Genomic DNA, 25,023 nt, shown 5'->3' on the forward strand with positions numbered 1-25,023 from the left:
AGCTGCTCACAGTCCTGCTGTCTGAATATTGTGATTATTTGTTCCCCTACTGCGGCTTTAAGGTCAACCCAGATCAAGACTTATTCCTGGGATAATGCACAAGTGCTACTGGTGGGTAACAAGTGCGACATGGAGGATGAGCGAGTTGTGGCATCGGAGAGAGGGCGCCAGCTGGCGGAGCACCTGGGTAAGTGCTGGTTGCTGTGCACTGAGCCCCAGCCTAGGTAACGTGCCAACCCTGCAAGGTTCCAGTTGGCGCCTTTCAGGACTCAGTCTATGTGAGCATCTGAGAGGGTTCCAGGCATTGCCGAGCTGTTGGGGCTTCGCGCTACCTTGCACAAGAGCAGGTCGGAAGCACCGTGGGTAAGTCCTGGGCATGGGAAGGTTCTTTGGCCAGTTGAGCACCAGCATTTGCTGCCCCCAAAGGTATCTGGACATCCTTGTGCTGAGAGATGGCAGTAACGGTGCCCTGCAGACCTGGGAAGCATCTTTGAGGGGCCTGACAGGTGTGGGGAAGATTTGGGGTGCTGCACTTGTACAGCAGGCACAGACCTGTAACCCTGCAAGGGGACCTGTGTCTGTATGCAAGTGCACACGCACATGTGTATGGAGGCAGCGTGGTTGTGTGGCAGGCACAGGAGCTGTAACCCTGAGAGGGGACCTGTGTGTCTATTTCTTTCCTGTAGAGTAATTTAATTGACTCATTGCATTTGCCATAATTCTGTCATTGAGTAGCAGCATGGCTTGTCTTCTAACAAAACTGTAATTGCGGAGCCAGCGCCAGTGTTTTCGATAACTGTTTCTATTATAATCTGTTGTTATCACAATCATATAAACCCTGTGTTTACTGCTGTAAAGTGGTTGGAAAACCAGTCGGCCTGGGTGGATTTAACAGCAGGCTGAACCCAGTTTAGAACGTGGGACGAGTTTTTTAAGGATTTATAACTAAACCCTTTTCCCTGCAAAGTGTCCCATTAAAATTTAACAGCCCAGAGGAGGACCTGTAAAACGCTTAAAAATTCAGAGACTTTCCATATTTACCATGAGCATTATGAGAACTGTCTATAGCCAGCAGGAGCCTGAGCAGCTTGGCTTGGCCCTGCCCGTGGACTCTGTCACCTGCCTGGACGGGACATGGGCAGTCAATGTTAAGTTTACAATAAGTAACTGGTATCGGGGTGCTGGCGTCTAACCCCCACCCCACATCTTTACACGGTCAGTCAAGACCAAACCGCTGATCAAAGAGGCGTGGGTATTTGCTGGGCTTTGTAAGGCAGGGTCCCTTGCACGTGGGTCTCACCTGGCTGTGCAGAAAACACTCAGCTCTAGGGATGCTGAGCACTGATACTTGGTTCTAACCTGGTGGAATCCCAGCCCCGGATCTCAGCTCTTGCTGTCAGAGACGCGAAGCTTGTAAAAGTGCCTTCCCCTGACTGACTTAGCTTGAATCAGGAGCTCCCGCTATGGGGAGCAGGAGCCTGAGCTGAACATCCCAGGCCATTTAACAGAGCCAGGGTGACCTCGCTGGCCAGAGCAATGGTCCCCGGCTGCTGACGCTGCCTATGCAGCCCCTGCCTGCTGCTGAGGTTGCCTTGTACATCGAAAATAACATTTGGGGCCATGTAAAAGTAATCATCTGGGATGGATTCATTTCCAGGGTCTTTAATTATCCCAGCTAAAAATACTTCCCAGGGTTTAGGAATGGTTTGGTAACTTGCATGGCAGGGGCCCCTGTTGATGAGCAAAGGCCATGCCTTGCCCCAAGTCCCTCCCGGCTGCCAGTCTCACGCGCTCCCATCTCTCTTTGGGCAGGTTTTGAGTTCTTTGAAGCCAGCGCAAAGGACAATATCAATGTCAAGCAGACATTCGAGCGGCTCGTCGACATTATCTGCGAGAAGATGTCCGAGTCCCTAGACACGGCAGACCCAGCAGTGACTGGTGCGAAACAAGGACCGCAGCTGACTGACCAGCAAGCACCCCCCCACCAGGACTGTGCCTGTTAGAGACTGCAGTACGGCCCCCTCTGCCCGCGTAGGCCACATCACCCCTCCAAGTAACCAGTGCCCTAGTTACACTCAGTTGTGCTCCCACTTCAACACCCCAGTCACTAGGTCTGGTGGGATGGCCATAGTGATGAGTTGTCTGTCCACTCTCATCTCACAGGGTTTGAAAGGGCTCTGGCCACCCTCTCAGAGTCTGCAGGTTCCATGGGGCATCACCCCTCCCTTCCTGTGCCCTCCAGTTCTCCCACCTGGAATGGTAGGAGGAACTTTTTTGTTGTTTGCTTTTAACTATTTCCTGATTGTGCCCCCTTGTTTATAGATAATTATCTGTCTTGCTGGAAGGGGGAAGGGAGGGGTTAATTGCAGAATCCTGCATTAACCAGCTGACTCAGCTTGGCCAATGTGTTCATTAGCTTCCTTCCTTCCCAGCTAGATCCCTGCTGCTGGGTGGTGGGAGGAGCCCTGCTTGGGGGGACAGCAGCCCTGCCCCATGGAACCAGAGACCTGCTCCCTTCGCTGTAGTGCTACTGAGGGGGTGACGCGCTGGGGTTGCATCTCAGTCAGCCGGGGGCGTGGGAGCGGATGTGGATTTTAACCTTGACGATTCAATCACTTTCTCAATGGTATCTAGACAAAAAGGCATTAGTGCAGGTGGTTTGTTCTTCATAGAGATGTGTTCCAGCCCTGTCTTTACACCTCCCCTTAACTTGTTCTCCTTGCTAGCACAGAGGCCTTGGCTGATGACGCTGGCTGGCTGGAGAGCTGCTTGACTTTCACTCCTCTGCTGCTCTGTTCCCCCCCACCAAGGATGGCTAGTTCCTGACTATTTGTATAAATAGATGCTAATTTATGCTCCTGCTGTCTTCCTCCTTGTACATAAAAACAACCTTCCTGTAAATAGAAGTAGCAAGTGACCATGGTGTGACATGCTGTGCTGTGATTGTGCAGATGTATTTATTTTATCAGTGTGGTATGAACCTGCTTGTGAATATCACTTTTAAATCCTATTATTTAAAAACAAAGCTGAGTAAGGGCCAAGGCACTCCTATACCAAACTAGCCCCAGCCCGGTGGCGGACGACCATTGGAAACCTCACGCTAGAGGAAAAGCTTCGATGGTTTGCCTCAAGCAAAGAAACAAGCCACCGAACTGCTGCCCCATTCCATGCTGGGGGTGAGGTTGACACCCTGCCTGCCCCAGGATGTTGCACTAGCAGCTGAAGGGTGCTAGTTTGCTACAGGCCTCGCTGTTCCTTGTCTGTTACTATAGTAATGTGTTATTGTAGAGACTGTGAAGCAGTAGATAGAATTCTATCAATGCCCAAACCTGGTGCATTGCTTCCCTCTATTTATTTTTCTTGGCAAACTCTCTGTATTTCGCAGGTACACACATCCAGCCTCCTGTTTTTGTGATGTTTACTGTAAAAATGTCAGAAGTGTCAAAGTAAAATTTCCTAAAGATCACTGTATCCAAGAGCTGGTGTGAAGAAATAAATTAATGCTAATCACAAGTCCTTCAGGCTCGTTTTCCGCAGCCCCATGGGGTGAGGGTCAAGAGCTAGTCCTAGAGCAGAGATGCCAAAGCACCATACCACTGCCCTAGTTCACCTGTCCTGGAACTTCCTTGCTCTGCAAGGCCTAACATGGGCTTGCACACTCCAGTCTGTGGCTGAAGGGAACCCCTCTACTCCTTTGCTGTTTGCTCTTAAACCTGGACTGCTCTTAAACCTAAAACTTTCTACAAAGCTGGATCTGGCTGATCCAGGGTCCCTTCTCAAGCCTGAGGCGTCTGATTACCTTGCTAAGGCTGAGCTTAGATCAGTGTTTGCAGCCACTCAGCCTGGCTGCAAGGAAGACCAAATATCTGGTTTCTTAATTAACAATCACCAATCCCATGGTTCTCGTTTTAAGTGAGCAGCCTCCCCAACCCCTTCCCACAGGGTGAGCTTTAAATTCCCACTCTGGGACAAAGTTACTGTTTCAAAAGACAAGCTACATAATTAAGGTCTCATTTAATTATTTTTAAGTGACATTTTGGCACATCACCGTTTCTAGCAAAATACAGTTTTCAGACACAGTGAGAATAAATTAAGTTGGTTCCAAGTCATGGGATTATTTTAAGGATCTTGGCTCACTTAGTGATGCCTGGCACCTTGGTTTCAGGTGCAAACAGTAACGTGCAGCACCTGCCCCACTTCCCCAGAAGTCAGTGGAGGAATAAGAAACTCAGGCATATAGGCAGCCTGACACATGATTCTTCATTTTAAAACGTCACTGGGTTTGGGGCTAGCGAGTTAAATGCTAACTCAGAGAGAGACCCCCCCCTCGTTTCTCTTCCACACCCATCAGGATAGGTCAGCCACATGACAACAGTAGTGATTTGTCTCCAGGAAGCGTTTTGTTCACTTGATCAAGCTATTTTTTCTGGTCTGCATGGGAGCCAGCTCCCTCCCCCAGGAACAGATGGAAACAGAGCAGCCATCCTTGCAAACAGCTTGTCAGCCCACAGGTTTCACCCCAGTGCGGCGGGGCTCAGTACTGCTCTTCAGCTCAGCCTCGGCACCGCGTGGCTGCTTACGCTACAGACGCAAGAGAAGAAATTGACTGAACTATGATTCATTAAATGTTTGTGGGAGCAGCAAAGGCTCCAGCGCAAGGGGTTAGTGGCTGTGGAGCTGACGGCAGCCTACAATGGCCTGTCTGGGTAATACTGACCCTGTGTTTCAGATAGGAAAGGTACGTGTCCCAACCCAAGGTCAGCATGTTCACATACATCACCCGATACTTGGGAGGAAGGAACAGGAAGTTAATCACCTGAGCTGCTGGCCAGACGCACCAGTCTGCCTGAGAAAGAGAATCAAGTATTAAGAAAGGAGAGAAAAGGTGGGGGGGGAAGCTATCAGGGATTCAGAGCAGCCTTACCTTGTAAAATTCCCAGAACTTCTCTCTGAGCTCCTCCCAGCTTTCCTCCAGCCTCTGCCCCTCCAGTGACCCCATCCCTGTGCAAGGCACAATTGGTTGCAGGTGAGTGAGCCAGCAGCCCTGGCCCCCTGCTTTACTAGCGCACCTTTGTTCCTGCCCCCTTGTGGTCATCCCGGAAGTTGTAGCAACATCGAGGGGGCAGTAATTCACCGTGCCAGGGAGTGTGCTCTTTAGTCTCAGCAGGCCAGGGGCTTTGCTGGCTCAGGTTTTCCCAGCTATAGGGGGAGCTTAGTAAGGCAGGGCGAAAGTGCTTTCATCTAGCATGGCAGCCATTAACCCATGCTTGCCATGAGCTCTCTGTGTTTATCAGGACAGAACATGCCTCCCAAGGGCTCTGTTCTCCCTGTCAGCTCCATGGGGCAGTACAACCCCTCCATGCCCCAGCTAAACGGAAAACAGGACTGGCTGGAGGAGAGCAAGCTCTCTCAGTCGTTGCAAATGCAGCCACTTAATGCACATGTTGGAATAGAGCCTGGGCACTAGACTGCTCCCCAGCCAAGGCAGGGAAACACTTCAGGTGGAAGGAGCAGGCCTGCCCTCCTGCATCCAATCACAGGCCTGCTTGGTGCAGAAGGGTCTCAATGCTCCCCGACTGACGAGTGTTGGAGAGGGCACACGTCTGAATAGTCTATTAGTAACATTTACATGAGAAAGTGATATTAAACGTTTTACCCAGAAAATACCAGATTCCAAAGGCCGGAGATGCTACTATCTGGTCAATGAAGACTTTCTTCAGGACAATTTTAATTCCTTTTAATCCACTTGCAGGAAATGCTCTGTCTAACCAGAGATACCAGTAATGCATTAACGGGCCCATGCTGCAGCCAATAGCAAACATCCGAACTGCAACAAAATGCCACCTTATTAATAAATGCAAATGCCCAGCACAACGCCATCATGCATTATTGACACAGCTCTGTAAGAATATCTGTCCCTTTACAAAAGGCGCAAGTACCCTGCCTCACACAAGGACACAGAGACGCACAGAGATGATGGCAGATTTCAGTCTAGAATATTCTGAATGCTGCTTTGACTCCCTGCAAAAATGGCCTTAAAAGCAGAATGGTTAAAACAGCAGCAGTTCCCCAAGGGTCGGATGTTGCTGGGAAGTTTGGCCCCAGCAGATGCCAGACAGACACAGCTTCCACCTTTCATCGACAGAAGGAAGACTGACCTAATAAGCACTGGGCAGGGACTGGGGAGACCTGGGTATGATCCCCAGATCTACCACTGATTTCTAAGCGACACTGGGGAACTCACCTCATCCTCTCTGGGCCTCGGTGCCCATCTTCCTTTTCTGTCTGACTGTGACCTCTTCAGGGCAGACATTCTCGCTTGCTATGTGTATGTGGCTTTAGCCAGCAGAGTGGAGCCCCTTCACTACCACAATACACATAATAAATAACAGAGTAGACCCTATATGCTGTTTCCAGCCCCTACTCCCAACCAATGCTGCCGACAATATAGGCCAAACAGCAGGAGAACTCACAGGCTGGGCAGAGCCAGGCATGAAGATGTCCCTCATGCCATTTAAATGGGTCAGAGGCAGCTGGTGGGTCCTTTTCGGAGGCAGGGGGAGACACCGGAGCCCTGTGAGTGATATGTGCCCACCCCTCCTGCGTTACAATAGCTGGCTGTCAAACAAGCACACAGCGGACACACCTGTGCGGCCCAGTTCCCACTTCCGCTCTGGGTCCTTCCTCATTTCCCATGTCTGCTGGAGGGTGTCGCCAGTCGCCAGGAGAGCCCCACAGCTCACAGTGTTTGTAACCAGGAGCAACCGGCCTCTGAAAAAAGGCTTCCAATACCCTGAGAAGCCAACGAACATCTGTCTGCCACGGGCCAGCATCCTTCGCTCAGCAACAAACCCTCAGCAACCAGGTTGCACCAGCTGTACCTGCGCCAAAGAGAAACAAAACGTCCGGGCGCTTGGCACTGTGCCAAACTGCTGCCCTGCCCTGGGCACCCCAGTCTGTTTGTCCCCAGCTCTGTGCCCCACACACCTACCACAAAGTCCTGCGCCCAGCTCCACATGTATCCCAAGGGGGGGGCTCCCCGACCTGCCGGGCCCACGGCCCCCACCCATCTCCCGCTCTGCACCCCAAAGCACCAGCCTGCAGGGCCACACAGGTCTTAGGACACCCTCCCTTCAGCCCGAGGTGTGTGTCTCCCCCTCCTCGGGGAGGCTGCTGCCGCCACAGCCCCTCCCCCCACAAGTGTCCTGTACCCCTCTCCCAACAGCTCCATGGCCCCCTCCTGCCAAAAGTGTCCCGTGCACCTCCCCCCACAAGTGTCCTGTACCCCCCCACCCCTCCCAAGTGTCCTGTACCCCTAAACCCACAGCCCTCCCCCCCACAAGTGTCCTGTACCCTCTCCCAACAGCTCCATGGCTCCCTCCAAGTGTCCTGTACCCCTAACCCTATAGCCCCTCCCCCCCACAAGTACCCCTCCCCCACAAGTGTCCTGTACCCCATTCCCAACAGCTCCATGGCCCCCTCCTGCCAAAAGTGTCCCGTGCCCCTCCCCCCCACAAGTGTCCTGTACCCCCCCACAGCCCCTCCCAAGTGTCCTGGACCCCTCTCCCCACAGTCCCATGGCCCCCAAGTGTCCCGTGCCCCTCCCCCATGGCCCCTCCCAAGTGTCCTGTACCCCCCCAGCCCCTCGCCCCACAGCGTGTCTCGTGCCCCCTCTCCCCGGGGTGTGAAATGTCTCCATCAACACCAGGTGCGACGTGCAGCCTGGGCGGGGAGACGCGGGTCAAAAGGCAGCAGCGGGGGGGGCGGGGGCGGCTCGCTCAAAGCCGGATCCGGGCGGCTCCCGCGGCCCCGCCACACCTCAGGGCCCTGGACACCCACCCTTCGCCCCCCCGACGCCGGATGGTCCCGTCTCCTGGGTCGGCTCCGCTCAGCACTTCGCTCCGGCCGGCCTCGGCGCTGCCCGCGCACTTCCGCCTCCGCCCACGTGTCACGTGACGGCGCTGCGCCTTCAGCTTCCGGGAACGTGCCGCTACCGAGGCGGAAGTGCCCTGTGCCCGCGGCGGCCATGGCCGCTACCGAGGCGGAAGTGCCCTGTGCCCGCGGCGGCCATGGCCGCTACCGAGGCGGAAGTGCCCTGTGCCCACGGCGGCCATGGCCGCTACCGAGGCGGAAGTGCCCTGTGCCCGCGGCGGCCATGGCCGCTACCGAGGCGGAAGTGCCCTGTGCCCGCGGCGGCCATGGCCGCTACCGAGGCGGAAGTGCCCTGTGCCCGCGGCGGCCATGGCCGCTGGGGGTGGGGTTGTTTCTGGGGCGGGTGTCTCGGGCCTTCAACGGCGTCTCGCGCGGGGAGGGGTCGAGACAGCTCCGCCCCGCCCCGCCATTTCCCGCCTGTGTCACCGGAGGCCGGAGCAGCCGCACGTCGCCGGCCCCGTCCTGCCAGGCAGCGCCGAGCACGGGGACGTTACCGGGCCTGGGTCAGGCTGGGCCTGGCGGCACAACTGGGCTCTGTGCCGCCCCCCCAGAGCTGCGCTCAGACCGGGGCACCAGGGGCTCTGTGACCCCCCCTCCCGGCTCCTGCCCCCCCCCGGGGGCTCTGTGACCCCCTCCGACCGGCTCCTGCCCCCCTCCCCCCTCCTGCCCCCCCAGGGCTCTGTGACCCCCCCTCCCGGCTCCTGCCCCCCCCACTCTCCCGGGACCGCACTCAGACCTGGGCGACAGGGGCTCTGTGACCCCCCCCGACCAGCTTCTGCCTCCTCCCAAGGCCACACTCAGACCGGGGCACCAGGGGCTCTGTGACCCCCCCTGCCTCCTGCCCCCCTGCTTCCCCAGGGCCACGCTCAGCCAGGGGTGCCAGGGGCCCCCAGCACAGCAGGGCGCGGAGCCCGGACAGCTGCCATTGAGCGTTCTGGTGCCCGTGGGCTCGTGGCCTGCCCATGCGGCTGGTTGGGTGCACACCTGGCCGTCTGCGCGGGAGCCAGCTTTGCCCTGCCAAGGGCGGTCACAGGACATCACCGCACTGCACAAGAGATTGCGCATCTTGCCGCCCAAACATCCCCTCTCGTGCCGCCCTCTGCCCCCACCCAGCCGGGCAAAGCACCTGGCCCTGTGGTTCAACGGGTGCTTTGGAGTCACCAAGAAGTGCTCAGCTTTTCCTTCCAGGCTGTGCCGTTTGAGTTCCCCTCTTGTAACCGTTTCCTGGGTTGCCGAGTGCCTTTTCCTCCCCGCCACCCCATCTGGAACACTTCTCACTTCCCCTCCTATGGCCCTGGATGGGGAAGCAAGCAGCCAAAGGGGTACACATGGGTCCCACTCAGGAGGTGAAGGACATCCCCTCTGTCCTGGGGATCCTCCAAGGGTTTCCCAGCTAAGCTGTGCAGTGCGAGGGCCTCAGCCTGGCAGCAGCTTAACTGCAGTTTGCAAGACCTGGCAAAGAACCCCGTAGAAGGCCGTGGGCCCCTGCTGCCAGGACTGGGCTCAGCAGCTACCACATAAGGGGTTAGGCAAATGCAAAGCTACTGCAGTAAAACCACAGGGAACTCGTGACAGCACTTAAATACCCAGAACATTTCCTGAGCTCAGTGCAGTAGAGGTTCCCCAAGCACAGAGAAGGCATCTGGCCCCCAGAGCTAGGGCTCTGCCTCTCCCCCCAGTTTGGTCCAGGCTTCCTACAGCACCGTTTGGCTATGCCACAGAGAAAAGCATCTCCCCAGGGGAGGAGCTTCCAAGAGCCCCTCTTTAGCTTTAATGCCCATGTTTGTGATAACGGTGAGTAAGGTGCCGTCCCCACCTGTGGGTGAAGTGAGAGCAGCTGCACCAGAGGGACTGTTAACGTTTCCCCAGTGTAAACATGGCACCAACATCCCCACACCACCCTTGCCCATCACCCCTCCTCCCACCCCCAGCTCTGGGCTCAGGGCTAGATACAGGAGAGAGCCAAAATGAGAGAGAACTAGGCCAGGAAGTTACTCAATAGATTCATTTGCAGGAAGGGCATTTCTATCCCAAGTCCCAAGAATCTGCATTTGTGACATCAATACAATTAGAGCAAGGAGAAGGGAGCGTGTGTCAGGCTGGGGAGGGCAAGGCACTGGTCTGTTTGCGTGGAAGGAGGATGGGGCCTAGTGACAGAACCATTTCATGGAGGGGCCAGTGGGCGGAGGATATGGAGATGTCAGTGTTTGGAGGAGCTAGTTCACATAAGGCATCAGTACGGGCAAAGGGTCAGGTGTCAGTCACCAAATCAGCTAAGCAAATGTAGCATGTCCCCCAAGATTTGCTGCGCTTAAGCCTTGTCCCCCTCTGGTCACAGCACCCAGAAAGCTGCGCAGCATAAAGCAAGATCTGCAGCCAGTCATGCTGGTGCCTAAGGCCGGGGCAAAGCAGGGCAGGTGTGGGGCCCCATTCCTGGTTTGAAATGTCTGCTGTGAGAGGCGCAGGTTCCAGCCCAGGGATGGGGCAGCTCCTCGGAGAGTGAGCCGGAATGTACCCTCCCTTATTTCATCTCGACAGAGATCTGGAGAGGGAAAGGCCGAGTGGGTCAGGGAGTTCCCTGATGTGGATAGTTGCTCCTGCGCTTTCAACGCTGTGTATTTGACACATCTTACACTGGCCTAGGTATCTGGAAGCCCTTCCAGGCCCATGCTGCCAAGCTGCTCAGCCAGGCTGCCTACTGGAGTCAGGGTGACCAGATGCCTCTCTCCAGCAGAACTTGCTCTTTTAACTGACTCTCCAGCTGGTGCTGCTCCCTGACCTCTGCAGGGCTCCTGCTGCTGCTCTTCCTGATTACAAGGCTGGGCTCTCCCTAGCACAGCTCCTGGTGCTGGACACCCCGCGTGAAGAGATGCTTCAAATTCTCATATCCAAATTCAAACCATCTTGTGCCTTTTCTCCCATCAACCCCCACTCACAACTGAACTGCCCCCACCTGCAGCAGAGTTTACTGGGCATGAGCCCAGAGCTGACATCATACCAGGCAAAAATAGGTCCCCTGCTGCCTCTGGCTGTCTGGTCACCCCAATTGCAAGGCCAAGAGCTGGGGTGCAGGGAGCTGCCCTAGGCTGGGGGTTAATTCAGGCAGAGAGACTGGGTCTTCATAGGAGCTGGGACTCAGCCCCCCCATCTTTGCAGGCATCTGGCTTTTCACCCTGCAAAGACACAAGTCAGTCAGGGACCATCAAGACATTCCAGACACAGGGAGGGGAGTAGAGAGGAAATGGCTGCAGTCGTATTGCTGGAGCACTAAAGCCTCGGCCCCTGCCCTTGCTTTGCTCCCCTCCCCTCCGTCCGTGGAGGCTCCCAGCAGTCCCTGGCCTTTAGCCCCAGCAGGTACCCTGCCAGGGAGGCTAGAGCTGCTTGTTCTTTGGGCAGGCAGGACAACAGCTATCCCAGCAGTTTCGCCAGTAGAGGGGAGTCCCAGAATCTGGCTAGTGGGCATCCTTAGGGCAAGAGCTGGCCGAGGTGCTACTGCAGCTCATTGCCCAAAGCCTGGGGAGCAGGGCGCTGTGACCCTGGTGCATTGGGAACAGCTGCCCACACAGGTTTTCATGCATTACCAGGGTCCACTCACCGTGTACATCTCACAAACCATCTTGAACAGAGCACCCTGGGCTCGCTCCTGGAGAGCGTCTGTGTGTTTCTGAGCAGGAGAGAGAGAGGACAAATCGGTGTCAGCGGCTGGACAAGCCCATTCCCAGGCTAAGCCTCTGGCGGGAGAAGGCAGGCAGTGCTCAGTAATTCCTCCAGGAATCTAGACATGCCTTTTACGAGGGCTGCTGCCTGGAACACGAGTGACAGCTCTACAGCGCTTTGCTCCAGACGCCCAGGACGAGATGGAGTAAGATCAGATGGCGCTACCTGGCTGCGTCAGTCGCTACCTGCATGGTGCCCTCAGCATTCACCGGGGGCCCTGTTTGAGCAGCTGCAGAACGGGTGTGTTTCTTGTCAGCACAAAACCAGGGCTTGTGTCTGTGCACAGCATAGTCTCTTGGGGGCTATGGCCCGGGTACAGAACATGCAGCCCGCCAGGGAAAGTCAGTGTGAAATCCCCTTGCGGCCCAATGCCCAAACCATTGCGCTCATGGGGGACATCAGTCACACCTGGGCCAAGTGGGTACGATGTGTTACCTGAGCAGAACGGCAGCATCAGGCCCCCACGTGGCCCAGGTGTAAGTGACGCGACATGGTGTCAGGCAGGGGAGTGCCACGCCTCAAGCAGGACAGGCTCAAAGGGACACAGCAGAACTGGATGTGGGGAGCTCACACCGCACCTGGCTGGAGCCAGCCCCTTGGATTCAGTTTCCTGAGCAGATTCACCCCAAAGCAAGTGGACGTTTCCTGCCCCTTTATCTTCACTGCAGGGGAACCAAGGGCAGCCAGATGAGGCTCATGCAGGAGGCAGCGGCAGGGCCTAGCTGCTGAGATAAAGCATTTCCTCAAAGACTCTGCAACAACTTTAACCCTTCGCTTCACCACAAAGATAGGCTCTGTGGGTGCTTCTCAGAGCAGTTCATTCCTCCCAAATCCCACAATGCATTGCACTCAAGTCACCTACCAGAGCTAGATACCAGGTGCATGGGCTCCATAGCATTAGCAGGCATGTGCTTTGGGACGGCCCCCCATATTTCACACGCTAGGCGGCTGGTGCTCCCATGCTGTAACACGTGGCTCTGTGTGGGACTGCAAGATCCTGGCCCTCTGGCTATGAGACCCACCAACTGCCTTGCCTCAGTGTTCTCAAGGGCAATAGGCCTGGGTTTTGGAGCTGAAGGTCCCAGGTTCTAGCCCCTGCTTCCCATGCACGTCTATTATCTGCAGCACATGGACTCTGCACTGAACTTCTGGCTCTGGTTGCCGCCCACTGATTCATTGTGTGGAAATGCCCATGGGTCCTGCCAGCATTTCAGCAGGAAGGCCACAAGGCACCATGTCTCCTACCCCATTGACAAGGATCCATGGCACGTAGTTATGGGGTGGGTTGAGGGCATCCGTCAGTTGAGCATTGTGGTGCATCAGCTTGTTCCCCAGATCTCCTGTCATGCAGGCTGTGATCTCAGCCAGCTGGGCAGTTGGGGCATAGACCTGCAGGCACTGCGAGGGGAGGAGTAGTCAGAACCAGTGCAGAGAGCTGGTTACCCAACCCCCCACCACATAGGAAGGCTGAGGCCAAGGGCTCTTATCTGTTCTGAACTCATTAACCCACAGTGCAGGCTGGAAGCACAAGGGGCCATGGGACTCAGCCAGTCCCAGGGGCAACCCCCCGTGACTGCCTGCATAATGCTAGAGTCTCCAGAGCACGTCCCAGTTCACCTGCCACCTGGGCCTCAGTCCTGCAGAGCACCTCTGGAGTGAGGGCAGGTGCCTGGTGGCAGCCTGGAGGGGAAAGTGTCCTTGCAGTCCATGTGAGATGGCTGAGGCGTGGCTAGAAATGGACATGGCCTTGTCCTTGTCACTAAGCTGCCAATGACCACGGCCAGATGTCCCACCACACACAGACTGGTAGGAAATGCCAGCCCTTCTGGGTGTTGGATCAAGACACTTGATCGGACCTGGGCAGGGGACCAAGGGGCAAGTGGAAGGGGGGTTACTGTGGGGTGGGTGCAAAGACCGGCTGGCTGAGGCAGCTCCCCCCAGGACTTGAACCCATGGAGTTTTATAGCTCTGAGCCCATCCAGTACTGCCAACGTACAGCTGCAAGATTCTCGACCACAGAGCCCGCCGATTCCATGCAGAAGATCACAGGGAAAGACCAATCAAAGTCCTTCAGCTGGTACATCAGGCAGGTCTGGAAGAGCAAGACAAGCCACAGTGTTAGTGCCCTGAGCCCAGCGGGAACACACCCAGGAGCAGGAGCCCTGCCTGAAGAGCCCAGAGAGGCTGTGCCCTGGGGGTTCTCCAGCCAGCAGAGCCTAACATGACTAGCTTCTCCTCCTAAGGAGAGAGGAATGGCTGCAGGGGGAGCCCCACACTTCACTGTCAACTGGGAGAGTCCTATGGAGTCCTTTCCCCAAGGCGGGATGATGCTGAGAGGCCTATAATGGGGCAGCTGAGGGGCAACCCCCCGGAATCCACTATCTGTGGAAGGCTCCGGGGAAGGTGTTGCTGCTCTCTGACGTTCACCCCGAGATGTTCTGGCTCACACCTGGATCATGTTCTGGATCACGCCTAGGTGGTTCCTGGACTCTGCCCTGCGGGGCCAGGGGCCTCCTTGCTCCTTCCCTTGTGCTAGTGAGGATGTGAAACTCAGCAGCTCGAGTGTCACATGGTGACCGTGCTGAGGCCACACGTGGGACAGGGCCTAATTCCGCCCCAAGCTAGTCCTGTAGCAGAGCCCAGGCGGCTCTCACCATGGGCCCCACCTCCGGGCCAGGGACAAGGGAGCCCTGTCCCCTCCTCCCCAACTCCAAGCACACCTAATGAGTCCAAAGTCGCCCCTGGCTCAGTGACACAGGGGTGGGGTGGAGTGAGGGGGGTCCCATCACCTAACTAGGAGCCACTGTTTCCTTCCATCCCGCTATTCTGCACATTCCACAGGCAGCACCACTACCACCACCCCCTCTCCAATCCTAATGCCATGCCTGGGGCCAGCCCCACCTCGATCATGTTCCCCTTGCACTCCGGTTCGCCATGCTGGCATTCGAACTGCCACTTTCCGCTGACGTTCTTCTCCTGCAAGGGAAACCGAGTCAGAGCCTAAGATAACACTACCCCTCCCCCACATGCCGCCCCGGCACTTGCTCTTCCCCCTCGCCCCACAGCATGTGCCCCACACACCCTGCCAGGATCAGGGCTGTGGGGGGGAGGGAAGACAAGGCTATGGGGACAGAACAGTTGTGCAGCCCGTACCCTTGGCTCAAACTGGGGTGCAGGGCCCTTTCCCCACCCTCTGCAGCCAGAGACTCTGCCTCTTACCTGGGCATTTCCGTACGGCACCAGCGTGATGTTCATGATGTCACTGAGCATCACCCAGGTGGGGAAGAGTTGGGTGACTAGGAAGCTGCGGCAGGCCGGGCACAGGCTCTCGTAATACAGGGTCAGTGACACAGGATCAGTTGCCTGGGGGCGGTGGTAGAAGTTGATGCATTGCTTCTCCACCTGCAGGCAGTGAAAGATACAGGGAGGGGGGATGAGCAGCAGGGTTGGGACAGGCAGAACCAGGCCTGGCACAGACCCCAGAACGGATGTGCCGCATCAGGGCTGGCCCTGCCACAAAGAGTGAGCTAGGACCCGGCCGCCCTTAGCTCTGGTTCCGGCTCGGTCACAGACAAACCGGGCGTGCACAAGGGGATCATGAGCCTCCCAGGGCACGCGGAGGATAAACCTGACCTTGCTGGGAGCCACCAGAATGCTGCAGCAGCTGCTGTACTTAACCCGTTTATGCAACAGCTAGTGAGGGGCCTGGGGACAAAGTCCCTTCCCCAGAGGCGCTTGATGGATAGGATGACGGGGGTGCCACCTGGAGTCACGTTTAAATAGCAACCAAGTGTGCTGGTGCTGACAGGTGCACGGAGGGTCCCTATCGTAGGACTTTGCTCTGCCTGGGCTCTGGCCTCCAGCCCAGCTTGTTTGTATTTTAGAGGAAACAGAGCTGGGAGACCTGCCAGCCCTACCCAAGAATCCAGGCCAGAAGGGAAGTGAAACAGCTGAGCCTGCCACACACCAAGCAGCCGCTGGGGCTTTTCAAGGGGATTTTCTCAATCCACTTGGTTCAAATGTGCAGCTCTGCTTAGCAAAGCGAGTCCACACCCCATGGAGAGATTGGGGGGGTGGGGGAGACATCCAGGTCCAGAGCACTTGAGGGCTTTTTTCCTTCTGGTTCTGGGAGAGCATCCGGGCCCCTGGACCCTCTCCTGCTTCAACGTCCCATCAGACCCAGTTCCGGCCTCTGTTCAATAGGCAGAATCCAACCCAGCAACTGGGGCATTAGCAGACAAGCCTGTAAGCAACACACTCAGCAGAGCCTGGCTCCCGTTGCCAGGCCGGGCCTGTGGGGCCATGGGGCCAGAGCTCAGGGCTCTGGCTCCCATCGCCAGGCTGGACCTATGGGGACAGACCCTGGGTCCCTGGCTCACGTGGCTAGGCCAGGCCTGTGGGGCCCATGGGGACAGACCCCAGCCGGGGCTCTAGCTCCCATTGCCAGGCTGGGCCTGCAGGGTCCATGGGGACTAGGGTGACCAGATGTCCTGATTTTATAGGGACAGTCCCGATATCAGAACTTTGTCATATATAACCCCCCACCACTGTCCTGATTTTTTACATTTGCTGTCTGGTCACCCTAATGGGGACAGACCCCCGGGGCTCTGGCTCCCGTCACCAGGCTGAGCCTGCGGGGCGGACTGAAGCTGAGAGTTTGGAGTAGCGTCTGGTTGGGGTTGCTGGTTTCTGAGCCCTGCACTCTGAAGCCCAAGCAGTGGTTGTGCAACTTCAGGCCCCGCTCCCGCTCCAGAATGGGGGGTTATTAATGGCTGCTGTGCTCACAGCAGCAGAAAAAGCAGAAGTATCACTAATCCCCCACACAGCTGGATGGGGTGAGGGCAGAGCAGGCTAGGCCATGGCAAGGGTGGGGGGACAGAGCTAAGGAGCTGCACTGCAACGCAGCTCTCCCATGGGGATGGCAAATGGACCAGGGCCCCAGCTGGCTCCCTCTTGAGCCAGGGACCGGGGCCCGCTTCCCCCTGCCCTGCAGGCTCTCTCCTAAGCCTGCCCATGTCACGGAGGCCAGGGGCAGCTCTGAACCACCAGGCGAGGCGCAGGGTCAGAATGGGGGGGCTCCCCCACCCTGAGATTCCTGCCAGCGCTGAAGGCCTGGGCTCGGCTTGGGGGGTGACTAAGGAACGGGGAGATGCGGGGAGTTAGCCGGAGCTAGGATCTCCCCACTTTTAGAAGCAAGAGATGCTGTTCAGCACCATGAAGAGCTCATGATCCAGGCACTGCAGCGTGCTGCCCCTTTAGGCCTGGGGCCATGGCCTCAGGCAGGCACTGGCACCGGGTGCTGCTACCCCTGGAGCATAGGATAAAATCTGCCTGCTGGGTAAAGAGCAGGAACTAGATGCATGCTGGGTTCCATGTACAACCCCTGTGTGTGTGTGTGGGGGGGTGGCACAGTGTTGTCTGCACTGCTCCCAGTGAGGCACAATTAAGAGCTTGGAGCCTAGTGCCTAGATAGTGGGGTGATGGGCACATTCTAAGCTGGGCAGGCAGGAACTCAGGCTGGGGGAGCAGGAGGTTCTCTCTCAGCCTTGTGCTTATTTTCCCAGCTCAGCCCCTATCCTGAAACCCTTGGGGATAGGGCTGCTGCTGCTGCAGTGGAGAGCTGAGGGGGGCTCGCCCGTAGAGGCAAACCTTTCTCCCTTCCCCACAGCGCCCAACGCACGCCTCCTCTTACGGACACATCCACAGCAGAGGAGCCCAGGGGCTTGTGGTCTGAGTCTGCTCGGGGTAGGCTGGGTCCCTGCTGCGTGGGTTGCAAGGCCCCAGCCCCAGGGGGAAGGAGTCAGCACTGTCTGCATTTTACTCAGCCTTGCCCCAGGGAAAGCGAGGGGACAAGGGATGGGAAGGGATTTGCCATGTCTCACAGGGGGTCCGGGGGCCTGTAGGCAACACTGGTGTTGGAGTATCAGTGAGTACATGTACTGCCCCCTGATTCAGCAGGGGTCTGAGCCAGTTTCTCCGAGGTCAGGGTCACTGAGGGGGAAGCTCAGCTCAGCCTTGCTGTGAAAGGGCCAGGCAGGTTCTCCTCTTTCCCAAGAGCAGAGAGGAGGCAGTTGCTGCCAAACCCACAGGATAGAGCAGGGCGAGATGCCAGCTCCCCAGCCCCCGCTTGGAGCTCCCCGAGGACAGGCTGCCCTGAGTCGTCCCCCTTACCTGGCAGGCCACGGCCATCTTCCAGGAGCTGCACAAGAGCCTGGGCGGGTAGTTACAGGCTGGCAGGGAGTCCCCACCGGTCACAGCCCAGAGGGCCAGGGCAGCCAGCAGCCAGCGGCTCATGGTGCGATCAGCCTGGACGGGAGCCAGAGCGAGTAGAGCTGGGGAAGGAGCCGAGACTCTCAACGCTCTCTGGTCCCGCCCTCAGCTAGCTGCCTGCCTGCCCGACTCGGCCTGTTCTTCCTCCTCCCGTACCCGCCCCACCTTCCAGCTCAGCCCCTGCTGACACCCGGAGCAGTAACCACATCTGGGCACCAGAGAGGGGACAATGGGGGCGGAATGAGCCGTGCACTGACCACCTCCTGCACACACCTTTCACTGTAGGGGGGTAACACCCCCAAACACCGGGGAAGGGTCAGGGTGCTAGGTGCTGCACACCCTCCCAAAGGAGCTCACAGTCTACATGCAGGATGAGGGGGAATAGGTGAGGCAGTGGGATGGAGGTGAAGGCAGCAGGCTGGCAGGGCAGGACAGTGGCGTTGCGGAGACCGACAGGGAGGGGCTCCCTCTGTCCCAGGGCAGCATTGCTCGGAGCTGCCTGGCCCCCATTGTGCCTGTTGAAATCAGCAGCAGTCCCCCTGGAACGCACTGAGACCAGGAGGCTCCCAGGGATGAGCTGGGGCCTGCTCCCTTCCCAGCAGTTCAATGGGGGATTTATTTGCACAGGAGGGTGCATCTGCCTGTAACCCACCCCCTAGGGAAAGGTCCCCTTGCTGCCTCCTCGCTTCTCCCAGAGCCAAGGCTGCTTCCCAGGTGCCGTGTGGGAGGCAGAAGCTGAGAGAAGCTGCTCCGACTGACCCACCAGGGCAATGGCCTCGGGCATCACCTGGGGGAGGCCCTTTTGAAGTGGTGAGAAGTCGAGAAGCAGGCGGGTGGCTGGCAGTTGCTGAGGGCAGCGTGGAAAGCGCCATGCAAGCCCTGGGTGCAGGTCTATGCTGGGGTGAACACGGACGCCCTGTGGCACGGCCAGTTCCATAGATAAAATGCTACAAGTTACTGTCCCCAATGGCCATGGGGAGACTTCTACACATGACCCCCACGCTGAGCCAACAGCCCCTATCCCCCTGCATTACCCTGAACAGTACCCGAGGAAACCAAGTCCCAGAAGTGCTGGCTACTTCCCATGGCACATCACTGCGGCCAGCAAATTTTTGTGAGAGATTTGAGGAACTTCCCTTTTCTAGGGAAAAACGTGGCCACTTCCTTCCCTGTCAGGGGGTCAGATTGTCACAAGCTTGGCTCCCCAGGGGCCACATCTCCACCTGCTCCCTAGGGAGAGCCTGGGGCACCAGCAGCCCCCAGTTAGGGATCCAGGGTCTAATGCACATGAGACTCAGTGACTTTCAGTGGGACTTGTGCTCCTGAATCTCTTGGATGCAATGCGAAATCCACCCCCTCACAAGCTGGCTGGGCAAAAGAGCTTTCCACTGGCATGGGGGCCTGGAGTCGCATCTATACTGGGGGACACATGGAGAGAGCACGTAACCCCATGCACTGCAGCCTCCCGTGGGCAGGCCTGGAGCAGCGTGGTTGGACCCTGGTGGGAGGGTCTTTGTCTGGCAACTGACACCTTCTAAACAACTGGACAGGCCTCTCCCTGCCAGAGGCACCTGGAGCCCTGCAGAGGCGGTGGGTGCTGCCTGCCAGAGCGCGAGCGGTGGGGAGCTCCCACACAGGGCCCAGTTTTACCTGCTGTTCTCTGCAGCACAGGTAACCAGCTGGCTCCTGCTCCAGAGCTCCCCAGTGAGATAATTAACCCTCTGGGGAAAAGGCAGAAGTCAGACAAAAAGACTCCTGAACTTACAGGAACATTTTAAAAGAATTAACCTCCCTTCATCCAGCGGCTTCATCCTTTCAGTTTATTTCTTCCTTTGTTTAAAGTACCGTACAAAAATGATCTGACAGTAACAAATCCTGGGCTTAGGTTAGTAAACATACACAGAAGAGCACAGAGAATGACTTCTGCTAACAGACAGAAGACATGGCGATTAGAGTATTTATTATTGCATATCTCATAAGAGCTAAAACCTCAGGAATGCTCACCAGCCAAGTTCCTCTCGGACTGCGTGCAAACCCCGGCATGTAAGCCCGCTGCGCCCCCCCCCAGCAGGCAGGGACCCGTGCAAGGAATCAGGCTCTTGTCTGCTCACAACCCAAACAGGCTCTTTCCTCCAATGAAATTAGGCTGCAGGCTTAAAACAAACCACCTCTGACTAATGCAGCCCAGAGCTTCCTGCAGAACAAGCAGAATTTCAGCATCCTGCACAAAGCCACATGTTCCTGGGGCCAAGAGGGGGTTCTAGACCAGGGCCTCCTTTGCTGTCCCTCCCAACCAGGCAGTGACCCCAGGCATTTGGCATGTGTGCTCCTGCCCCTGAGCTTCCATGTGCTGCACGAACTATGATGGATGGAACCGGGAAGCAGGAGTGGCTCAGGCCCCCCAAAGCAGCTTTCCCCCTCCCCTTGTAACACTGCCCACTCCCCACCCCCAAATCTCCTCTGCCCTGACGCCAGGGGGAAGATTTGCACTTTCCTTCCTACCCAGTAACGCTTGCAGTGCTGTCACCAGGCCCATAGTGGAAGGAGGAGTGGAGAGAAACAAGAAGGGAACTAGCAAAGGGCCTGGCCAGGGACTGGGCGCTTGGTCTCAAATCAAAGCCCCATTTCAAGGAGATTTGGTCAATTTCTTCCACCCCCACATGGCAGCCAAGACCAAAGGGGAAAGCTGGCTGGGTGCTATTTCATGTTGGGCAGCCTGGAGATGGGCAAAGCAGAACTAGCCAACTCTCTGGCTTACGGCTTTACATTTGCCAGGTGGGACGAGGACACGCAGAAGATGGGCCTAGAATCACAAGAGGTTCTGGTTCATATCCTGACCGAGGGTGCAGATGAGATCGCAGACAGCAGAGCACAACCAAGGCGATCCAAGGATAGTGTTCTCACGGATTAATCCAGAAGACGTAAAACAGCAACAGCTAAAGCAAAGACCAAATCACAACTGGCTTATTCCAAAGAAGCCATGTCATGAAAGAAAGAAAGATTCAAGGGCTTTGTTCTTCCACTGGAGGAGGAGAAAAAGCCAAGTTTCTAAGAGCCAAGTCAGGCACCATCAGAGAAAGTCAGCCGGGGCGGGGAGCGTGGGGGACTTTCCTCTTCATTGCGTTCTGGACTGAGGAGAGCTGAGCCTTCCTTCTGCAACAGGCACAGGATGCCGCCACTGACCACATTTCCATCCACAGTAGTGCTCTAGCCACTCTGAAAGGGCAGCACGAGCAGACGCACAGAAGCAAGGCAGCCACCGCTCAGAGCATGCACATGGAGCCGGCTCAGCTCCTAGGGAGCGAAGGGGAAATTTCAAATTCCCCTGAGGAGAAGCAGGCTTGGGTCAGGCAGCGATAGACCAGGCAAAGTGGGCAGAGGGCAAGTCTCTCCCAAGAAGCTAGAACCGTCCATGCAGGGAGAGGCTGGTGAGCCCATGAGCGAGACGAGGGTGAGGCTAGAAGCAGAGGGGCGAGGTTTTCCTAATCTCAGCAGGATCCCAACACCCAACGCTGGTGGAGTTACCAAGGTGCTTCCAAACACAGGACGGCTGAGGAGCCGGAACACAGCATCCCCAGCCAGCTACCCAGCTGTGCAATGGATGTAGCGTATGTAACACCTGCCAGCCCGCGTGCCCCAGGGACAGAGCAGCACCTCTACCCCCAGCCCAGGTGCTGTACCCTACCCCAACAATCCCGCTGTCTGGCAGCACAGACAGGCGCCATGAGCCAAGTTGCCGCACTGAGGTGTGGGGAAGGCTGGGCACAAGCAGCAAGGAAGTAAGTGGCTAAGTATTAATACTAATATGTATAATAGAGGGGTCAGTTTTTATGGCTTAATTTCTCAAGGAGCAAGTCAGCTTTTGGGAGAGCAGGTAGGGTTGCCCCAGCTTCTCAGGGGGTCTCGTGTGCTTTGCTGTCTCCTGGCACAGGGACATGGACTCCAACCAGCCAAAAGCTGGGGGTGATCTTCCTGACCAATTGAGTCACCATCTCCTAGGCCTCTCCCAAGGGAGCTTTACCTCCCTGCGCCTCCCACCTACTGACAGCTGCCACACTGGGCTAAACTCACTGGCTCTGCCCTTCATGGCCCAGAGAACCCCAAATCCAATCCTCAGTGTCCCCCTGTGCCAAGGGGGTTGAAGGAGCAGCAGCCATCGTGGCTGCTGACCTCAGCCTGAAGCTAACTCCCTTCTTGCCCCACACATGTGGCTCACTTTGGCCAGCATGTGGCTGGACCCAGCTGTGAGTCCTCCAGCCATGTCACTCCACTGGCACAGAGTCCAGGGCGCTCAGACAGCCGAGCTCCACCCAGCGAGGAGACGCCAGCGCTCGCTGAGCCCCGAGTCCATTCCCACCAGCGCAGGCACCAATGCCGCAGAGCATGTGCACAGGGGTGAGAACAGAGACCCATGCTCACACCGCCACACGTAGGGCCACGTCAGCTCCTGCAATTCCCAATGTCACGAGAGCCCAAGGCAGCCCGCGCTGGGCTCCACCTACACCATTTCCAGAAGAGCTAGAGGGGAAACCAGGCCAGAGCAGCAGGACATAAACAGCAGAGCTGATGGTGCAGGCATGGGAAGGGTGCGGGAAGTAGTGTGATCGTGGCAACGAAGAGCATCCAAACCTATTCCATGCTCCAGCACGCCCACACATGGTATGCACGCTGCGGGACGCAGACCCCACCCCAGCAGATCTCACACATGCTCCCTACGCTGCCAGCTGAGATCTCCCCCGCCCACCTCGCAGTCCTAACCGTGCTGCAACTGACACAGACCAAGTATCCGCCTCCAGCTGGGACGGAACATAAGGCCTTTGGAGACGGATCAAGGGGCGAGTAGCACCTCCCCAGAGCTGGGCAGGCACAGTGCCGAGGGGAGAGAGCCAGGGGATCCTGAGCATCACCCCTCAACCCTCCTGGCACTGCCAGCTATGCTGGGGCAGAGGGGCAGGCACTGCAAGGTGCTGGTGCCTACTGAGGCCCGACATGGAGGGAGAGGTACCACATCTCATCCAGGAAGCTTCCCAAACCATTTTGCTCTGTCAAAGAGAACCCCCCGTCTCACCCAGTAGGTAACTCTGGCCCCCGCCCCTGCCCCAGTGGTCAGACCTATGCCCTGCACTGCTGCCTGGCTCAGGCATCATCAGGAAACACACAGCAATTCTCCTGCTCCCTCGTACTAAAACAGACACAACTGGAAATACTACAGAAATCCTCAGCTCCTTCCCCAGGGCTAAGCTCCATGCCCGCTCTCTACAGTACTCAGGATTAGAAGTGCTTCAGACACAGTTGGCTTTGCATACATAGTTCTACCTCATGCATATACATTGCTCCCTGCTGAGGCCCCGGGGCCGGAGGGGCATGGCCTAGTCCCCACCTTTCCCTTGCAGAGAGGGCCTCTGTTTGCATAGGGCTCGCAGCATCCGACATTCCAGGAACCTCTGACTTCATGTTCTCCCAGGGCCAGGGATGTGCTCGGTCTGCCTGGGGGATTGCATATCATAACAAGGGTCCGGCATACAAACGAGCACTAGCAAGCAGCTGATTATAAAATAACCGCATTTACATGGCTACAGTTAGCTGTGATCAGTGACACTGAGGAGACTCCCCAGAAGCAATGGACAAGCACAGCTGTGCATCCCCCAGAGGCGGCCAAGGGAAGTACTGGTACCAACATGGATTTCACAGCTTAGCTGGCACAACCAAGGCGAAACAGGTGGGTTAGTAACAAACTAATCTAATGGAGCCTCCCCAGCAAGCCACACACAGGGGTTACATGGAATGTGCCACCAACACCTGGCATCTCTGCCAAGGAGTCAGCGTGCTGTGCCCTCGCCAACCCCTTCAATGATCAAGTTCCCCCTTTTCTAGCTCTCTCTGGGTGAGGCTGGTGCCCTGCAGACCAAAGGCCAGCGCTCACTCCAGCCCGCAATATTACTGAAGTGGAGGGAAAGGAGAGAACGATTTTAGCAACGACCACTCGTGGTTCAGGAAAGAGCGCTGCCTGCCCCTTCCCCACAGGGTTGGTCCCACCAGAGCTCTGGGACAGGGCAGCACCACAGTTATAACGCGAGACGTGGCCGCTGGGCCGGCGACCCCACGGTGCACACCGGAACTAGGAACCGAGCTATACAGCGACACACAGTGGGGGAGTGGGAACAAAACACGCCCAGGGAACTGCGAAGGGAGAGACAAAGCCCCACACAGCAATTAGCCTGCGACTGGTCTCCTCCTCAGCAAGGCTGAAGTCACGAGCGGCTTTTCCATCCCAAGTCGACGGCCCAGCGTTGCCTCCCCATCGGCCAGCGTCCAGCTGGGTTTCTACTGCTGAGCGAGCGGGACACCAGGAACAAGTCACAACATCCCACAGGCTCTGGAGGGGCAGGAGACTCGTCTAGACAAGGGCCAGAGCCTGGGGAGGAACCAGAGACAGCCATTGTGCTCTGCGTCAGTGGCTCATCTGGCAGGTGGCTGGGAGAGGACTGGGTAAGCCAGTGTGACATTCAGGGAATCGTTGTGCTGCACCAGGGACATGTGTTTGTAATGCAGAACCAGGTCCTTCAGGGATGCATACAGGTTGTAGGGCTCGGCAAAGCCGTAGCCGGTCACCGTCTTGTAGATCACACAGTGCTTGGTGTCTCCATCCACCCTGCCGGAGAGGCAGAAATATACGAGTCACCGGGGCTGCCGTCAGGAGCTGGGGACATGAGCTGCCTGGGACCCCTCCCACAAGCTATGCAAGACAAGAGAGGGCCCCCACTCCCCACCTCCCAGGGGCAGCACACGGGGGATGAGAAAGGCCCGCCACTCCCCGCCTCCCAGGGGCAGCCCGTGGGGGATGAGACACCCCCACGTCCCTGCAGGAACTGACCAGCCTATCTGCGAACTTAGCAGAGAAGCTTCAGCCCTGCGTGTCTGAAGCCGAGCCTGCTCCAGGCATCACGCCTGCGCCCAATCAGCCTGTTCTCCCGCAATGGGAGAGCCCAGCAGACCCTTGCGCACCCTGCTTCAGCCGGCCCACCTGTCCCCAGCCCCTCCCCCAGCAGGGCTGGGGCTGGCAATCGGAGGGAGACCCACAGTGGCCCTGCAAGACGGGGAAGG

General features: G+C 57.2%; 4 protein-coding genes across 8 annotated transcripts in view; 1 reads left to right on the forward strand and 3 right to left on the reverse strand.

Moving 5' to 3' along the window:
- The window catches only part of RAB3A (RAB3A, member RAS oncogene family), a 31,638-nt gene extending 19,110 nt beyond the window's left edge, over window positions 1–12,528 (forward strand). For 2 of the 3 annotated variants that reach the window (XM_038384041.2, XM_038384042.2), the window contains exons 4-5: window positions 63–187; window positions 1,813–3,513. In XM_038384041.2, the coding sequence (XP_038239969.1) occupies window positions 63–187; window positions 1,813–2,003 (316 nt within the window). In that variant the 3' untranslated portion in view covers window positions 2,004–3,513. Of the gene's footprint in view, window positions 1–62; window positions 188–1,812; window positions 3,514–4,738; window positions 4,745–12,516 lie in introns of those variants that run through there. The other variant, XM_043502556.1, reaches the window with a different exon arrangement.
- On the reverse strand, window positions 3,996–7,968 carry MPV17L2 (MPV17 mitochondrial inner membrane protein like 2). 2 transcript variants are annotated; one of them, XM_038384044.1, is made up of 6 exons: window positions 7,840–7,968; window positions 6,647–6,881; window positions 5,657–5,827; window positions 4,925–5,001; window positions 4,718–4,846; window positions 3,996–4,581 (listed from the first exon to the last, which is right to left on the reverse strand). In XM_038384044.1, the coding sequence occupies exons 2-6, from the start codon at window positions 6,831–6,833 to the stop codon at window positions 4,501–4,503; spliced, it is 645 nt and encodes a 214-aa protein (XP_038239972.1). In that variant the 5' UTR covers window positions 6,834–6,881; window positions 7,840–7,968; the 3' UTR covers window positions 3,996–4,500. The 2 variants fall into 2 exon arrangements, with proteins under 2 accessions (XP_038239972.1, XP_043358492.1); XM_043502557.1 differs by lacking the exon at window positions 7,840–7,968 and adding an exon at window positions 7,703–7,800.
- On the reverse strand, window positions 9,917–18,041 carry IFI30 (IFI30 lysosomal thiol reductase). Its single transcript, XM_038384039.2, has 7 exons — window positions 17,821–18,041; window positions 14,869–15,051; window positions 14,551–14,625; window positions 13,646–13,741; window positions 12,895–13,047; window positions 11,528–11,596; window positions 9,917–11,105 (listed from the first exon to the last, which is right to left on the reverse strand). The coding sequence occupies exons 1-7, from the start codon at window positions 17,941–17,943 to the stop codon at window positions 11,052–11,054; spliced, it is 753 nt and encodes a 250-aa protein (XP_038239967.1). The 5' UTR covers window positions 17,944–18,041; the 3' UTR covers window positions 9,917–11,051.
- Window positions 18,042–19,722: 1,681 nt separating this feature from the next.
- Window positions 19,723–25,023, reverse strand: part of PIK3R2 (phosphoinositide-3-kinase regulatory subunit 2) — a 36,888-nt gene continuing 31,587 nt past the window's right edge. For both annotated transcript variants that reach the window (XM_038384033.2, XM_038384034.2), the window contains one exon: window positions 19,723–24,571. In XM_038384033.2, coding sequence (XP_038239961.1) covers window positions 24,379–24,571 — 193 coding nt within the window. In that variant the 3' untranslated portion in view covers window positions 19,723–24,378. The remainder of the gene's footprint in view (window positions 24,572–25,023) is intronic.

The sequence above is a fragment of the Dermochelys coriacea genome, chromosome 25 (genome assembly GCF_009764565.3).
Source record: "Dermochelys coriacea isolate rDerCor1 chromosome 25, rDerCor1.pri.v4, whole genome shotgun sequence".
Classification (NCBI taxonomy): Eukaryota; Metazoa; Chordata; order Testudines; family Dermochelyidae; genus Dermochelys; species Dermochelys coriacea.

Coding starts and splice junctions, on each gene's coding strand:
- MPV17L2 (XM_038384044.1), bottom strand. CDS start 6,833: ATGCTGGCCCGTGGCAGACAGATGTTCGTTGGCTTCTCAGGGTATTGG. Junction 5,828..6,646: donor GTGGGAACTGGGCCGCACAG/GTGTGTCCGCTG, acceptor ATTTTGTTGCAG/TTCGGATGTTTGCTATTGGC. Junction 4,847..4,924: donor AGTTCTGGGAATTTTACAAG/GTAAGGCTGCTC, acceptor TCTCTTTCTCAG/GCAGACTGGTGCGTCTGGCC.
- IFI30 (XM_038384039.2), bottom strand. CDS start 17,943: ATGAGCCGCTGGCTGCTGGCTGCCCTGGCCCTCTGGGCTGTGACCGGT. Junction 14,626..14,868: donor TGCCGTACGGAAATGCCCAG/GTAAGAGGCAGA, acceptor TTTCCCTTGCAG/GAGAAGAACGTCAGCGGAAA. Junction 11,106..11,527: donor TGGTTTGTGAGATGTACACG/GTGAGTGGACCC, acceptor GTGTCTTTGCAG/GGTGAAAAGCCAGATGCCTG.